At 40.2% G+C, this 18,721-nt stretch overlaps 2 protein-coding genes across 4 annotated transcripts in view; one reads left to right on the forward strand and one right to left on the reverse strand.

The window, feature by feature from the left end:
- MALSU1 (mitochondrial assembly of ribosomal large subunit 1) overlaps window positions 1–18,721 on the forward strand; it is a 115,596-nt gene that overhangs the window by 42,687 nt on the left and 54,188 nt on the right. The window lies entirely within an intron of this gene.
- The window catches only part of IGF2BP3 (insulin like growth factor 2 mRNA binding protein 3), a 140,686-nt gene that overhangs the window by 20,264 nt on the left and 101,701 nt on the right, over window positions 1–18,721 (reverse strand). For all 3 annotated transcript variants that reach the window (XM_024130546.3, XM_024130539.3, XM_024130547.2), the window contains exons 4-7: window positions 15,663–15,714; window positions 15,503–15,566; window positions 5,569–5,850; window positions 1,378–1,512 (exon numbers count right to left, since the gene is read on the reverse strand). In XM_024130546.3, the coding sequence (XP_023986314.1) occupies window positions 1,378–1,512; window positions 5,569–5,850; window positions 15,503–15,566; window positions 15,663–15,714 (533 nt within the window). The remainder of the gene's footprint in view (window positions 1–1,377; window positions 1,513–5,568; window positions 5,851–15,502; window positions 15,567–15,662; window positions 15,715–18,721) is intronic.

Below are 18,721 nucleotides of genomic sequence, written 5' to 3' on the forward strand. Positions count from 1 at the left end.
TGACCATTAGCCTACATTCTAGCAATGCATGACTAGAGGGGGTGAAAAAACACTGACAAGTATTTGGATAGGAGTTAATTTTTAAAAGTTTTCTTTTATTCACCTCAGGGAATGTCTTCCAAAAATGGATTCTGTTAGCTCTTTGAAAACACCTTACTCAAACCCATATTCTGAAACCCTGAGTACCAGAACACCATGTACAAATGCAAACCAGTGTGATTTCAGAATAATTTTAAAACACACTCCTGGAGGTAACATGCACAATTTATAGAGGGAAACAGAAGAAACTCAACAGTGGTTACACCTTGGGGGAAGAGTATAAGAGCAGGAAGGGACGGCTTTCACTTTTCATTTTGTACCTTTCTGAATTTCCAAGTCATATATGTAGCATTGTTTTAAAATGTCATTGGGGTTATCTGAATGGTGGGCTTTTTCTTTACTTTTCTCTGTACTAAAAAAGAATTTTAATCTTATAATACAGTAACATATAATACCTTATAATTAAAATATATGTAATATATTTCAAAGGTCCCTACAAATTAAATGCTAGTCATTAGGTCCCCAAGCTAAGTCCAGCATCTTACTCTGGATCCTACTTTCAGCATACCACTGTGCTGGATGCTACAAGCAGCAGAGAACCCAACCTCTGCTCAAGGTTCCTGTGCAAAAGATATTTAGAGTTTCAACCTGAAACACCCCAATCAATCTCCAGTTTACCGTAGCAGAAGATTAGGGATTTCCCCACCTCCATACTCCCTGCTGCTGCAGGGTAGGCTGGGCAGACATGGACAGAGCTCCAATGAGCTCCAAGTAAAGGAGTGAGGATTTGGGGTCCCTGCTTTGGGTAAATCCTGGGGATACTTCTTGGACCTTAGGTGAGCTTCCTATGACACCCAGTTGCCTTCTTTTACAGCTAGACTTTTCTCATTACACCACTCACAACATATCCAAACATGAATGAAAACAAAGTATTTAAAAGACTTATGCTCGGGGCTTCCCTGGTGGCGCAGTGGTTGCGCGTCCGCCTGCCGATGCAGGGGAACCGGGTTCGCGCCCCGGTCTGGGAGGATCCCACATGCCGCGGAGCGGCTGGGCCCGTGAACCATGGCCGCTGAGCCTGCGCGTCCGGAGCCTGTGCTCCGCAACGGGAGAGGCCACAACAGAGGGAGGCCCGCATACCACAAAAAAAATAAAATAAATTAAAAAATAAATAAAAAAAATAAAAGACTTATGCTTTATAACCAAATCAACCCTCTGTCGCTGTTTGGGACAGTATTCCTCTTTCTTTGTTGGCAATTCCCAAGAACTGTGTCACAGAATTCCAAAATAAGACAGTGTAAATATCAACCTCTTCACGGGGTAATCCTCTTTACTCACAATTTTATATCTTGAGCTTCTTTATGCATAATCTCCAGAATAGACTTACAAGCCGCAGAAGTGCCCTCAGGGGTAGAGAGAATAGTAATTGACTTCTCAGCAGCACCTGCATTCTCTTTACGATGGACATCAATTCTTCCAGTGGGCACAAAGGGAGAGGAAAACAAGAGCTGTAAGCATGTATTCACAACAGAGTCTGTAATTACCAACTTTGAAGTCACAGCACTTCCCGGCAAAGAGTGGATGACTCACTCCCCTCAAAAGCATCAAGTCTCGATAAGCTGTCACCATGGATGAGACCAATTTTAATTCCAGGAGTACTCCCCTCTCTGCTCATGCAGGGGCATCTTTTCATTCTGCCCAAGCTGCATGTGCTTAATTTTCCTTTTAGGTGCCACAGGTCAAACATCTCACGTCCGAGAGCCTGGGTTCAAACAAAAGGCTTTCTTTTGCTCTAAAACCAAGGGGGACAGGAACACAAGCCAAGAGGACTGGAGCTGGAGTTCCACAAGCCAGTTGGAACTCCTGATTCTATACTGTATGTCCACCATCCGTCACATGTGGGGATTTCGCTCCTCTGTTTCCTCTGGCAGGGCTCTTTCTACATTTTGCCTCCTTGAGAGAGGAAAGTGCATAACAAATAGTGATGGGAATGGAACCCAAAGAGATGGCAATTCCACTTCTAAGAAAAGCAAATGGCCAATAAACACAAAATGATGTTCCACCTCACTGGTCATTAAAACAAGGTGTCATTTTCTTCTAGGCCTGAGAGCATGTTAATGGATGAAATCAAGTGCTGGCAAGCGAATGCGCATCTGGGCATGGCCACCCTTCTCGTTCGGTGCAGAGTACAGAGCAAACCGCCAGGACCTATCAGAGCTGAGCAGCTTATGATCCTTTGACCTAAGAATCCTACTTCTCGTAATGCCTCCTGCAGATGTAGTCTCATACATGGGCCAAGGCGGGTGTTTTTCACCCTCTGCAGTACTGACATTTCGGATCAGCCTAGTGCTCTGCTGTGGAGGCTCTCTCGTGCATTGTAGGATGTTCAGCAGCATACCTGGCCTCTGCCCACTAGATGCCAGTGGCACCCCCCCTCATCCAGATGTGACAACCAAAAATGTCTCCAGACATTGCCGAACATCTGCAGGGGGGACCACTACTGCTTGAAAATCACTAGTGCGGGAATGTTCATGTAGCACTATTTGTAACAGAAAGTTGGAATTATCTTTGAAATACCTCTCAGGAAGAAACAGTTAAATAACACTACATCCATACTATACAGCTGTTCGAAACCATGTTGTTAAATTACAGGTGCCAACATAGTTAGAGGTCCTTGATCTTATGTGAAAAAATATGCAATATATACCATGGTATGATTTCTCATTTAAAGCTACACGTTAGTAGGTACAAGGAACGAGTCCTGTAAAGACATATCCCCAACTTATCAATGGTCACCTTGGGGGTTAGATGAAGATTAGCTCTTTGTTTTTATTTTTTTAATGTACATGCTTGTATGTTTTGAATTAAATACTGAAATAAGTCTTCTGTTTAAAAAGTACAAGAAAGAAAATCAACTATCAAAAAAAAAATGTGTTCAGGGAAAATTAAGTACTGGTGAGTTCCCTTGGCCACTCAAACACTAGATGAAGAGCTGCATAACTCGTGGTCATGAGAAGGACCACTTCATCCTGCCAATAAAATCAAGGCCTGGATTTCATTTTCCTAAATGTCTGACTGAAAACTGAAGATTTATCTCAGAATTAAAACCTGTAACTAAAAATTAGGGCAATTGAGAAGTGAAACAAATAAGGGATATCTAGAAATAACCAATAAAAAAAGTATCTTAGATAACAGTTCTGATCTCAGGAACCATCTTTCCAGTCACTGGTTTCAATCCCCAATCACTGTAAGTATTGTCTCTCTTCTAGTACGTAACGTGTTAATCTCCCTCCTCCCGGTTTATTTCCACCTGCTCACTGTGTTAAGGATTACTAAACTCTGATCATCTGAGAGAAGGTGATGTTGCTTTACAGATTAGGGTAGCCCTGCGAGGCCATTCCAGAAATAGAAGATCTGATAATGACTCGTTTCAATGGCAAGAATTAATTAAATCCGCTGGCAGAGCTGCAAGTGAATCATCGGATAAAACAAAAATTGCTTCCCTTCCCTCTCCATCCTCCATCTTCCTGCTTAAATAAAACAAACAGTGCAATTTAAATCACAGCAGCTCTTTCCTCCTACAAAAGGAAATGAGTAGCTTTAAAAGGAACAACTTTAATCTGCCATGTGACAAGGAAGGTAAACCACTGAATAATTAGTTTCTGCAGGTAACGGGGAATCAAGGGAAGCAAGAAGCCCTTAAATTTTAACACTAAAACCAGGCAAATTTAAGATGAAAACTGATTAGGCTATGGTTCAGTTGTCTTCCCCACACTCTACATTATGAAGTCAAAGCCACTGAGTTTGCACAAAGGTAACCAGCACCCAGCAACTGCTGCTTCAAAGCAGGGGAAAGCAGGACCAGATGTCACTCCACAGGGGAGTGGGTACGCAACCACCACTAGACACAGTTCGTTTGTTTCTGCGTGAGAAATGAGTCAGCCAGGTCAAGGCAGGCATGGTGCCTGTGATGAACATGGATAGCCTCTTAAGCCTGTTGGAACAAACACATAGGCAAGATATACACAGCACAAGGTATAGTCGCACTTTCTGAAAAAGACTCTGCTTAACTCCTTGAACCACACAAAATAATAATTTTTCTTACTAAATTTAAAAAGCAAAATGATCCACAGTCATCTCTGTAGCTGGCCCAGGGGCCATTTCCCTACCCTTGCCTACAGAATGACAAAAGAGAGATTTGTACACACAGCCTCTTCTCCCTAATACACCCACAGTTCTTCAGGAAATATGGCAGCATCTGTCCCAGAGGTGTGCCTGGTAGCAATTTACAGAACTAAGGGTGAGGACAGAGTTCATTACCAAGTTTCTCTGGGTCAAAATCTTCACTACAGCATAACAGGATGGTTACTAAAGCAAATAGGATGGTTACTGAAGCAAAACAATGACTATATAATCAATGGAGCTTCAAAATTGCGAAAGTACCTTAGATATATTTTAAGGGCATTAAATATAATTCACATAGAGTTATTTCACTCATTTGACAAATATGAGACCCACCTACATATAAGGCAACAGGCCCACCACTGGGGCTACAGTGGTAAATAAAAACAAATAGCTCCTGCTTTCTACTCCTAAAAAGTTAGCGCCAAGGTTTGATGGAGAATCTTCTAATTACTCAAAATCTGCAAATTAAAACTATCAAACAACATCCTAAAGAAACAACCATTCTAACTACATGGCTTAAACACAGGATAACTATGGACCATAGCTGAATGATTCTTCACTGAAGTAAAGCAAGACTGAAAAACTATCTCTGTATTGGACCCAGAAAGTTACTTCCAAAAGCACTGAAGGCAGTTATCACTGGAGGTCAGAGTGGAGACTGGGGAGCAGAGAACCTAGAAGCTGCCCTTTTGTTTATCAGGGCCTCCATCATCAGGAGTGGATTAAGTATCATTTGTTTTCCATTCATGTGTGAAAATTTGAAGTTCCCTTCGAGATTAAGGTTTAGCCCCAGGTTTATATGAAATGAGCACTAAGATATCAAATCACGGGAATTCCCTGGTGGCACAGTGGACTAAGATATCAAATCACGGGAATTCCCTGGTGGCGCAGTGGATAAGAATCCGCCTGCCAATGCAGGGGACACGGGTTCGATCCCTGGTCCAGGAAGATCCCACATGCCGCAGAGCAACTAAGCCCATGCGCCACAATTACTGAGCCTGCGCTCTCGAGCCCTCGAGCCACAACTACTGAAGCCCGCGCTCCACACCAAGAGAAGCCACCACAATGAGAAGCCCGTGAACCACAATGAAGAGTAGCTCCCGCTCACTGCAACTAGAGAAAGCCCACCGCAGCCATAAATAAATAAACAAATACATTTATTTTACTTATTTATTAAAAATAAAAAGGATATCAAATCACAAAGATTTTCCGGATTCCCAAGTACCATAAAAGAAGGGATCATTACCATGTTCAGAAGGACACAAAGTACCAAGACAACCCACTCTGTTATTAAGATCCAAAGGGGAAAGCATGAAGGCCCCCCACACACTCAGGAATACTCACTTAGACTGGGTCTGTTTCGTAATGTTCCGAATGGTAGCACCTTCTTTTCCTATAATGGCTCCAACGAATTGGGTGGGAACCAGCAGACGTAGAGGCAAGTCGCACGGTTTCTGCTTGGACATGGATCCTGGAGACCCCTGCCGCGATGAGCCCCTCTGCCCAAACCCACGGCGACCTCGGGGCTGCTGCGAGGGGTTCTGCTGGGCAGCCATTTCGTCAGGGATGTAGGCCACTTTCAGTGTGAAGTTCTCCAGCTGGAATCCATTCAGTTTGTCTAAAGCTCTGAAAGTTGACAAGGAGCAGGGGGTGGGAAGAGAAACCGAGCTGTAAAACAAACCTTTCAACTAAGCAATACCCACCTAATCCACTCAGGATTACTGGCTCTAAAACTTCTGAATAAAGCCACTGAAGAAGTAGCAAACCCAGAACACACAGAACACTTCCCCCCCCGACTTTTCCTTTGAAGGACACATAGGAAAGACCAACAAGTTTCCAAAGGGAACATATTTGCCATCTACCAATAAAGTAAAAAAAACACTTTGTCAAACCCTGACTAGGGAATTCCCTGGTGGTCCAGTGGTTAGGACTCGGCGCTCTCACTGCTGAGAGCCTGAGTTCAATCCCTGGTTGGGGAAACCCCAAGCCGCATGGTGCAGCCAAAAAAACCCCAAAACAAAACAAAGAAACAAACAAAACCAACAAACAAACAAAAAAGAAAAACAAAAAAAACCCCACTCTTGACTAAGCTATTACCCATAAGGTCAGTAACAGCCTCTGAGCACCGGCACAGCAAGAGAGGAGTGGGCAGTCCTCATCCTGGCCAGTTTTTCCAAATCAGAATGGAAAGGATGTAACGAATATACACCTCCCTTACTTCAACCTCTTAAATACAAATATTTAAAATATTTTAAGAATCAAAGGACAGGGATACTTCACTGGTGGTCCAGTGGATAAGACTCCAAGCTCCCAATGCAGGGGGCCCGGGTTTGATTCCTGGCCAGGGAACTAGAGCCCACATGCTGCAACTAAGACCCAGTGCAGCCAAATAAATAAATAAATATTTTTTTTAAAAAAAGAAAAAGAAAAAAAGAATCAAAGGACAAAAATCTCTAAGCTACTCAACAGAGATGGGTAGGATTTAATACTCAGGTTAATCAATCACTATAAATTCTCAATACATATTATGAGCCAGTCCCCAAGGGAGTAAGCAGTCCCTGCCCTTGTGGAGTTTATGATTGATTTGGGGCAGAGAGAAAGGGGTAGTAGTGAGCCAAAGAAAGCAAATGAAGCTGTCTTCTACCTTACCTATCTAACCATCCATCCATGCATCCATTCATCTATTTTGAGAGGAGCTTTACTTTTGGGTTTTTTTTTTTTCATTTTTGAACATTATGGAAAAGTACCCAATCTTAAGCATACATCTCAATGAATTTTCACAAGGTGAACATGCATATCCAGATGCAGAACTAAGACACACCAGTGTCCCAGAAGCCCCACCAACCAGTACCTCCTTCCAGTAACTGCCCCTCCCCTATGCTTCTCACACCATAGATTAATTTTGCCTGTTTAAATTTCTATATAAATAGATATGAGTAGACATGTAATCTCTCATGTCTGGCATCTTTTACTTACCTTGTTTATAACAGTCATCCAAACTGTTGTGTTCTAGCTTACCTACATATTCTAAAAGTAAAAAACTCAATAAAAAGTTGACAGACGGTATCACCAAGGTTTCAAAAGCATACACAGACATAATCCTAATAATACACACCCCCAGTGCACAACAAAATTTTTTTAAAAAAGGCCTCACGCTTTCTCTAGGTTTACTCAGAATCTTTGCTCAGACGGTGCTCCAGTGGGCCCTGAGTTCAATCCGGGCAGGGACAGAAATACAGGCATGAAATGCTCTCTGTCTAGTTGCTCAGAAGGATCATTTCTGGTTCACATACTGCTTTCCTTATCTGGAGATCTTTCCATTTTTGACTTGGATGGAAAGGGTTGGCGGGGGAGATAGTCCCAGAACCAAAAAGGGTACCAAAACCAGGAAACTGCATGGCAGACCCAAGCAACCAAACAAGGCACACCAATGTTCTTAGGACCCAGAATTCTGCCCTTTCTCACTCCAATCCCCTGTTCCATCACTGTCCTACAGTGCCTTGCACACGAATGAACTCTTATTAGAAAAGATCCCAATCATACAGGAAAACAAAGTATCAAGAAATTTCTGTCACCATCACCAACCCTCCAAGACCCTTCCCAGAGTAACTGTTAACTGTGATAACTTCTGCAAACAGACCAGTTCTTTCCATATGTTCACACAGGTGTGTACGTGTTCAGTACCCTCTTTAAAAGCGTAACTGAGATCATGATATACATAGTCTTGTGACTTGCTTTTTTTCCAAATACAATACATCTTGGGATATTTCCATGTGATTTTTGTATCAGAGGGCATTCTTTTCTAATGTATATATAACGGAATCACTTTGCTACACAGAAGTTAACACAACATTGTAAATCAACTATACTTCAATTTTTAAAAAGTAGCTAAAGATGGCATTCTTTTCATAAGCTTCACAGGTGACAGCAAGCACACAGCAAAACTTGTTTTACCAATGCCCTGATACAAGAACCTTAAGTTAACACATTTTTCCTTGCTTCTTCCCTCTCCCCTTTTTTTCTTAAGGAATATGTGGATTAAGGGCTCTAAAATATTTTGGCTATTTCTAAAGGAAGACAACAGCTGAGAGATTTTATTAATATCAATGATGTATATTTATTACAGGAAAGTGGAATTAAAGAAGTTTCAACCAATTAGATATTCATTCAAAGTAACCTTATTTTTTTCCCCCCACTCTGGGCCGCTTGTGGCATCTTCGTTCCCCAGCCAGGGATCGAACCAGTGCCCTCAGCAGTGAAAGCGCAGAGTCCTAACCACTGGACCAACAAGGAATTCCCCATTCAAAGCAACTTTAAACCTTTTAAAAGCCCAGAAGAAACAGATCGTTGAAGGTTCTTTCAGAGACATAAAGAAAGCCAAGCCCAAGGTAGGAATCAACTATACCTACAGGCATAAAAGGCAATACAGTCTGTAGTAACATCCTTTCCCACTATAAAATTGAGTACTGCCAGCTTCAGAAGAGGGTAAGTAAAGTCTGATTCTGGAATTAAGTCAGTAATGTTACCAAAAAAAGCAATTAGCTTCTTTCTTGAGTGAGAGAGGCAGGCAGACAGACATCCTTCTCCATGGGAATAAACAGAGATAAACATGTAAGTCACCAGATCCTTTTATGTATTCTGGGGCTATCCAGATAAGGTCATGTGTGTCCCAAGAAACAACTCTCTCAAATTGGCATAAACTGTAATTCCAAACTTCACTGTGCTGCTTGAAAAAGATTTCTTGGAGGGGAAAAGAAAAGATTCTCTCACTTGGGAGGTCAGATAGCACAGTGTTCCAGGACCCAGGGTGCAGTCTGGGTCCCAAAGGCTCTAAACTCAAGCTGCTCCTGTCAGAGAGCAGACAGCACGCACTGTGTATATCCCACTAACTGCCAAGGAAGCAGGGTTCCCAACCCCTCAACCTACAGTGCTCCAAACTTGGACACAGCTAGCTGAAGGTACAGGAGTAACTTAACTGCAAGCAATGACTTTCTCATGACTGAACATTCCAAGTTTCTGAATTTTAAGTCAACCACTATAACCTTTCTAAGCACAAAGCTTAATATTCAGCTATACCATTTGGTGGTCTGCTGAGTTCAGGGGAAACCTTAATAGTATTTTCACCAACCCTACTGTACATGCAAGACGTGTGATCAATAATTATCATCATAATTACTCAAAACATATGTGTTCAGCTCAACAGAACTCAAGGATGTTTATCCCACATGTGTATTACTCAGGATGCTGTTTCTCATCATTACTTGACTCTGCTCTGATGCAATTTTAAGAGTCATTCAGAAGATGGTGAGTAGTTTTGCTAGCCGGTAGCTCTTAATTGCATTGCTCAGTTTATTGGGATAGATCACAGTGTAGGACTGAAAGGGCCTTGAGAGAAAGAATAAGTAGTTTATCTCAAGGATGAGAGAGTAAGAAGAACTGAGACCCAGAGAAGTTAAATTTATCCAATGGTACACACATACAGAGCTGAGCAGTGAAAAAGAGACCCAAATTCTAGCCCAGCTTGAAGACTAAGTAGCCATGGAACCCTGGAAAAGTCGTTCTGTTGTTTGGCATTAGCCTAGATTTATGGTCCCTTTCAACTCTAAATTCCATGTCTAAAATCTTTTTCTTATTCCTAGACCTCACTGCTGGGTATCTCATAGATCCTAACAAAATGAGGCTTAGCCATTATTGAAAAGTCATACCATTCAATTTTCTCCTCGTACCAAGAATAAGAGGCTGAGACACACAATTCAGCAATAATTACCAAAAGCCTGATAATACCACTGCAGGGATGCATCTTAAGGAAACAATTATGGACAAAGCCCATATATTTACCTACAAAAGACTTCATTACTAAACAAGTTCTAAAGGCAAAAAAAAACTGCAAACAACCTAGATGCCCAGTAGAGGACTTAGCTACATAGACTGTGCTAGAGATGAAATACCAGATAGAGATTATTAATAGTATAAATACAGTTAATGCAGAGACAACCTGCACAACTCTACAGAATGAGCTTTAGCATTTTAAAAGTTGTAACGCATGGACAAAGTCTAACAAACTTGATGGCAAATTTCACAGTGGTTATCTCTGAATGGCAAAAAGGGCAACAAATTTCTTTGTCTCACCACCTGCTCTATTGTTTCTTTTTTCCAGAATAAATCTTCTATTTACATAATTTTCAAAGCTTAAGGGTAAATATCCTCCCTTTAGCCATCAGCCAAGTTGTTTCAAACACTTCTGTGTGTACCCAATACAAATCTTCAAACTGATATGAAAAGATATGCAATAATAGCTTCAATATATAAACTATATTCCTGTTCCCCAACAAAAAAAACCACACACCAGAAATAACCCCCTGGACAACAAGGTCCTACTGTATAGCACAGGGAACTATATTCAATGTCCTGGGATAAACCATAATGGAAAAGAATATATATATATATATATATATATATATATAAAAAACTGAGTCACTTTGCTGTACAGCAGAAATTAACACAGCATTGTTAAATCAACTACACTTCAATTTTAAAAAATAAAATAAAATGCCAAATTTATCTTTAGAAAAAGCTCCTCAGATAATAAACAGCCCCAACTACAAAAAAAGAAAAGAAATAAGAACCCTAAAAAAAGAGAACTAAATACCTACAAATTCTGAAAGGTTATTTCTTTGTCACCCATTACAAATCTTCCAATGAATACTGTCTTTGTTATTTGAGCATCCCAGGAAGATGGAAGGAATAGGTATTCCAGAGACCCAAGTCTCTCTTGCTTCCAGGAACAAGAAACACTAAATACATACTCCTGTTTTTTTTGTTTTTTAATAAAGTGCTTTGATCTTTTTTTTTAATTCATATTTTTTATTTATTTTTAAAAATTTATTTATTTATTTTTGGCTGCGTTGGGTCTTCATTGCTGTGCGCGGGCTCTCTCTAGTTGCAGCGAGCAGGGGCTACTCTTCGTTGTGGTGCGCGGGCTTCTCATTGTGGTGGTCTCTCTCATTGTAGAGCAAGGGCTCTAGGCGCGCGGGCTTCAGTAGTTGTGGCTCGCAGGCTCTAGAGCGTAGGCTCAGTAGTTGTGGCGCACGGGCTTAGTTGCTCTGCAGCACGTGGGATCTTCCTGGACCAGGGCTCGAACCCGTGTCCCCTGTATTGGCAGGTGGATTCTTAACCACTGCACCACCAGGGAAGCCCCATACTCCTGGTTTTAATAATTTATTTTTAAAGTTTTCATTATTTTTCCTCATGTATTATTTTAGTAAATTAGTAATTTGAGGCTTGAGGTTAAAGCAAATGCATGCATTTCCTATTAATATTGGCACTGTTAACCTTTGATTTTTTCTTAGCCACAAGGTGGCAGGAATTTCCATGTTAAATTCTTAGAGACATAGCCTTATTGAAGAACCCTCTTAAAAGTGTCATTCACAGAGCTTAAAAAGAGGCTTTTGAACTTGGTCCCTAACTCCTGAGGGTCAGTGGCCAGTCATTATCTGAAATGAAGTATCCTGTACAATAACGGGGTGTTATCAACAGCAGTGAAAAATGTTGGGAAAATGTGTAATAGGAGCTAACTTAGGAACTCTTACCACCTTCCCATTTTACACATAGGGCTGCATTAAGATAGTTTAACTTGACCAGAGTCACAGCTAGAGAAGTGGCACGGGAAGTCCATTCCATGGAATTGGACTCCAGAATGTATCCTCTTAATCGCCACGCTCTACTCACTCCTGCACAAGCACATCCCAGTTACAGAGATGCCCACGTAACAGATGCCACGGAAAAAAAGAAGTCAGCTGAGAATGTCACCTCAGCCCTTAACACCTAAAGAAGTGAGCTTTGGATGGCTGCAATGGAAAAGGCAAGAAGAAATCATGCCAGGTTAGTTTAGGCAACAGTCTTGCTGGAGCTCAGAGAACAGGCTCTCAGGGTCCAGCAGAGCAAGGCCTGGACGGACCAGCCTTCCCCAGCTCAAGCCAAATCTAGCTGTTCTTTAGGTGCCCAGAAGCAATGGGATGAACAAGAATTATTTACAGAAAATTATTATTTACTGTAAATTATCAAATTTATATTTAATAAGACCACTGTCTATAAATATGAGCATATATGCATGACTATACTAGTTTCTTGTCAGCCCTCATTTTGTAGCTGAAAAACTGAAGCTCAGAGAGGTCAAGATTACAGTCAGGGCTGCCTGACTTCAGGGCCCATGCTTTCTCCACTACACTGAATGCCTCTCAAATAAAATTAATTCTCCTCAAAGAATGATAATGCACTTCACATCTTTTTAAAAAACTTACTAGAAAACTAATAGTTTTCATAACATTGTACACAAAATTGATTTGTCCGTTCTTTAAACCTATTAACTTTCTCTGAATACTCACTTATTTTCTAATTCTCTTTGATCTCTGGAATTCTTGAGAGGGAGAAAACTCAGTATTCCTAGAAGGAAACTCAACTTGGACAGGAATTAAATCAGGTAATCCCTCTCCAAATACTTTTCCAGCACTGGAAGGCACATCCTTGAGGACAGAGACTTTGCCTTTATTCACCGGCAACTTTTGGTCAATAATTGGTACCCAATAAATGTTAATGGGTTGACTACTAGAATGAAGAACATGATGATTTTTCATTCACTGAAATGCCCAATTTATTTGTTTAGATTATATAACTGCCTAAACTACAAACTCCTAACAGCCTTTTCGTCCCTCCTTGTGATCAACAGGATCCTGACATCTCTAACAATCACTACGAAGTGCTTTTAGAATTAAAATGTCTCCACATTCAGCTTGCTGTCATGCTGAGAGTACCTGCAGCAGTCATTCTGCCTTGGCTAGCAGTCTACACCTCCCATGCCTGTACTCTTAATGCTTCGGAATTTTTACAGCGGATTGTGGGTGCTAAATGTCAGTCAGTCCCCAGGAAGGCTCACTGCAAACATCTGCAAAGCTATGTGGGTATGTCTCCAACATGCGCTCTCCCGTACAGCTGTGTAACTGCTAAATTAGACGCCTCCCCTCTACCCAGCTAGCCTCACATAAACTGTCAAATAACACAACTGGGACAGGCCTCTGACAATCTCCAAATATCCTTGGGTTTATCATGCTGTCCCTTATCTCCCATCTAACAGAGAGTTGGCTCTACCAAGTAATATTTATTACAGTCTTTGTAAAGACTAACACATGTAAATGAATGCAGCCCCTGTGTTCTCACTGCTCACCTTTACCCCCAATCTACTTCGGGTAAAAAATGTGAAATTTTCTTGTTATTCCTCTTATATCATGATTGAAGAATAAAATTTGTAAGAAATCAGTTTGTTTTACAACATATACCACAACTTCTATAATGTCCTCACATAAACTGTTAACATTTTTAAAATAAATGAACAATACAAACAGAAGGAAAAAATGAGTATTTTAAGATATATTAAGAGCCTCCACAGACATGGAGATAAGACTTGTGGTTGCCAAGGGGGGTGGGGGGTGGGGAGGGAGAGGGATGGACTGGGAATTTGGGGTTGCTAGATGCAAACTATTACATTTAGAATGGATAAACAACAAGGTCCTACTGTATAGCACAGGGAACTATATCCAATCTCCTGGGATAAACCATAATGGAAAAGAATATTAAAAAAAGAATGTAGATATATGTAAAACTGAGTCACTTTGCTGTACAGCACAGGTGGTACAACATTGTAAATCAACTATACTTCAATTTTAAAAAATTAAAAAAAAATATTAAACTAAAAGTGAATCTCGAGTCTCGCTCCTGAGATAGAAAAGTGAAATTAACATAATTAGATACTACTTCTCACCCACTTGATAGGCAGTCTGATAAAGCCCTCTGTTAGGGAGAATTAAGGACACATGGACTCTCTCACAGTGCTGACGGGAATTTAAACTAGTTCAAGCTTTAGGAAGGATAACTCATCAATATCCAACAAGATTTTTACAATGCACATCCTTCTTGACTCAGCAAATCTACTTCTAGGAATTCAACCTATGGCTATACTCGCACACTTGCAAAATGACTGCAAAAGGGACTCAGTACATCATTGCTCATAACTGCAAGAGAACTAAAAACCCAATTTGGAAATAAGTCATTCCACATCCATACAATCGAATTCTATGCAACTGTAAGAGATATATTTACATGTATAAAACCCTCAAGTGTTACGGTATCATCTGGGTAGAAAGGAGGAAGAATACACACACGTACTGTTCTCCCCTATGGTTACATCTCCAAGGAAGGGGACAAGGTAGATGGGCAACAACACTGGAGGAAGATTTGCACCACATACATCTTTAGACCTTTAAAATTCTGAACCATGTGAATATTACCAATTACAAAACTAAAGCTCCACTTGTGTTGTGCACATTTCCATCTCTTTCCCACCCCTATCTTTTCTTTTTATAGTCCCTCCACGCGTGGGCACCGCCTTTGGTAACCTGGCTCTATTCCCACTCTTGCTGCTGGTTTCGCCTTTCCCCTTTAGGGCTCGGGGTCAGCCAGCATGGTCCTTCTTTTCCCACACAGAGCACAGACAGTCTGTTCCTGCCTGCACTTCAGCTGGCGGTGGTCAAAATTTCCATGGTCCGCTGACACTCAGCACTGCTGGGCACCTGGCCGCCATCCCTCCATGTCTGTGTTCTGAGCAGATCAGTCAAAAGCAGTATTTGTGGGATCCTCATTTCCTCTCTCTAGTGGTCAGTCAGTTCATTAGATTATTCCCAAGCCTACAGAATTAGCTTTTCCTAGGGAAGATTTTTTGTGATCTGTGAAACTTTGCCTATTGCATCGGAATATACTTTTTTCCACCAAATTACAGTAATCCCACTTCTGCACACTCCTAAATGACAACAGGAATCAGAAAAATCAGCGAACAAGAAAACTTAACATTTAACACTTGTTGTTAGTTTAACACATGATAAACTTACCAGCTTTGGGCAAAACAGCAACAATGTATGTTATCATAGCCAATAATAAGGAAAAAAGTCTTTAATGTAATTTAGCAGTGATACCCAGGCCCAGAGCTTTTTGCAAACAGGATGCAATTCAGCTTCATACTATATCACTATATTCTTGGCATTAAAGATATACCGAAAATCTAATAAAAACTTTAACCAATGTAGGTTCTTATTAGACATTCAAACTTAAAAAGAATTGCAAGGTCACACTTTGCAAAATAAAGTTTCTGTCTGCTACCCACCAGCCCAAAATATAAGTACTATATTTAACCTAGTTATTACACAGAGATTAAAAGTTTCAAACTGCTTACTGTCTAGCTTGCTCCTTACTGGAATAGGTTACATTAACGACTGCAGTTTCCGAGTCAGTGTTCACTAGAGGAAGAAAAAAAATGAAAAGGAAAAAAAAGGTTAGTTTTCTTTCTTCTTTCTTCCTTTTACAAATTTGAATGCAATTGAGAAGACATGTACCTTGCTCACAGCTTTCCACCACTCCATACTGGACTAGTAAACTATCCAGCACCTATCAGGAGGGGGAGAGAAAATTACAAATTTTCAATTTCTCACGTTATTAACAAGGGCAGGAATAGGTTTTAAAATCACAAAGTAATTGTGATGGAAATAAGTCCCCCGCCCCCCCAAAAATAACTGGGGTTTGGGCCTACAGAAGTGAGGGAAGGGCCCCAGAGGGAGCATACGGTGGGTTTTTCTCTTCTGCCTCTCCCGAGGTCCCTGACTTCAAGCTGATTTAACCAAGAAGTATAGGGGCTCAGCAAAATATTCAAAGCTACAGCTGCTGGTCCCTGAGGCTGGAGGACAAAGAAGCATGTAATTCTCATACACACACCCACCAACACATCATCACACTTCCTCCTTGTATAGCAAGTCACAAGACAAGGGCCCACATGAAGTTTTATCTTTAAGATATTCCTTTTCAAAGAACTTCCTTTTACAGCTGGAACAGATGTATCAGAACAGACTACTCTCAAGGCAGGCTAGCAAAATGAAGAAAGGTATTCTGCCTGGAGTCTTGAACTAAAGACTAATCTAAGTGGTTTATCAATTCTTGGGACAGTAGAAAGTATAAAAAGAAGTGAGTCTGTGCTGTCAGTCTTCTAAGCCTACACCGAGTTGGAAAAAGAACAGTTGGAAACTATCTTTCCCGTAGCTGCATTATTGCACATGCGTGTTATTCTAATGAAAAGCTGTTAAAACAGCAACTGAATTTTATTATAGTATAAACTGCAGGTGTACATCTCATCCGTATAAACCAAATTCAACTATCATTCGCTTCCAAGAACTGTAACAGGTTTTTCTTGAAAAGTAAAACGAAATAAACTTCTATTAATTTATAGTGAACCATTTACTCATCAATTTAATTGCAAAATTTGAAGGACAGTCCCTTGAGAATGTTTTCTGGCCCCCAGGACACAGTAAACCATTAAGAAACTCACTAAATAAGTTTTTATGGTAATTTCCTACTAAACTTTAAGCAAATTCTTCTAAAGCAATGTTTATCTTATGTGGTACCTTTCAGGCTTTTATTCTGTCTGCTGAGTCCAGACTGAAATCTACAGCAAGGTTTGTCTGGAGATGAACTTTCTATTTATTTATTTTTCCATTTTAAATCAGGTTAACACCTATTTGTGAATGGAATGGTTAGTATTTTCATAGGTAAGTTTTGACATAGGGAATTTCCTGTGGGTGAGGTCTAGAAGCACACTGATCTTTGTCTCAAATTACAGCTACTGCTTAAATCATAAAGCTTAATTTTTTACTTTTAATTCAGAACACTTAACTGACTACATAAAATTTCATTTGTCTGTCTCAGCCATTAGAATGCGTGCTCAGCATGAACAGGAAGTTTTTGTTCACTGTACTAGCCCCAGCACCTAAAATATACAGGCAGAAAAAGACATTCAAATAGTTCATAAATGAAGTGAAGCATTCTCAGGAGGAAATACTAGTATAGCTTATTAGGAACAGTACTCTTTATAACAGTGCTCACCTGTTTTAGAGGTAAGTCTGCCGTGCATGTAATGTTGATAAAAGACCTAATTTATAAAGGCCAAAAAATAGGATACCTTTCACAATGCCATGCAAATAGACAGTACGCAACATGTAATGCCTTTAAAAAAATTTAAACAGCAATCTGCTTATATTTTTAAAACTAAAAAAAAATTTTTAATACCAATAAATGTTTTCTGTGTAAATTAAAAAATTCTAACAAGGTATTCATTCCAACTTAAATAATTAAAGCAGCAGGAAAGGTACATCTACCATTTAAAATTTAGCTTTTAAATGAAAGTCACTCCAAGATTAGAGCTTTATGAAATTTGGGTACCTTGAGGGGCAGGGGTACGGAGGCAGCTAGAGGTGGTGGAGGAGGCGTGTAGGAAGTAGGGGGTAAGTGCCAATTTAACAGATGTTAATTTAAATAAACATTCTTAATTCTTCCTAAAAGCAATTTGTTCACTAAATACGTTAGTCTCCACGTAGCTTACCTTACACTACATTAACTTTTACTACTACAGAGAAAACAGTACAAAAGTTAAATACCCATGATTTATAAACAATGTTGACTAAACCTACAGTAATGCTAATGAAACTAATGCCTCCAGAAGGCCCACTGGCAAAGTGATATATGAATTATATATACATTGATATATGTATACACACAAATAGACACATATATTTATATGTGAATATATATATACACACAGACACAATTAATACAAGTCAATTTTTAACTTGAAAAAAACTGAGGAAATGTCCGTCAAATTTTTCACTGCATATATTATATATAAAGTTTAGTATGTTCAAAACAAAACTGCTTGTAAGAGTTAAACATTCTAAATAATAATAAATGCTATTGGTTGTCAACTGTCCCATGTGTAAAATCTCTAGAAATTAGAAACTACAGTCCTATCCACTAAAAATGGTAATTTTATTGTATGTAAATTAGCATCCCCATTTCCACAGCACCTTAGCTGACCTAATCCTCGAGATGAAAGCAATGTCATCTTATAATCTCTTCACCGATCTTTATTCGCCCACTAGACTAGTGATTATTAACCACAGTGATGTGATTATTTGTCAGGTGTGTCACAAGTAACTTATTCCTCACAGTTATACTGGTTTCCATACTCCAGATAATTTATATGTGTATGATCATAGACTCCAATCCTCCTTATTGGACATATGTGTTTTCGAAGATGATGGGACAGTATTGGTCATTACAGACCAGGCGCCCCCTTCAGTGTGGCTCCTCCACACAGGGCTGCACTCGCTTCTAAACTTCGTAAGGGAAGGGACCATGTCTTAGTGACCTGTGAGCCAAACACTGAGGAACGAAAAAAGGTAAGGGAGGGGTTAAAAAGAAACCACAGAATAGTTTTGGTCCTAAGAGCAAAGGAAACAAATTCCAGGTTCATTTAAAAGTCCACAGTGACGGGCTTCCCTGGTGGCGCAGTGGTTGAGAGTCCGCCTGCCGATGCAGGGGACACGGGTTCGTGCCCCGGTCCGGGAAG

The sequence above is a fragment of the Physeter macrocephalus genome, chromosome 5 (genome assembly GCF_002837175.3).
Source record: "Physeter macrocephalus isolate SW-GA chromosome 5, ASM283717v5, whole genome shotgun sequence".
In the NCBI taxonomy this organism is placed as follows: domain Eukaryota; kingdom Metazoa; phylum Chordata; class Mammalia; order Artiodactyla; family Physeteridae; genus Physeter; species Physeter macrocephalus.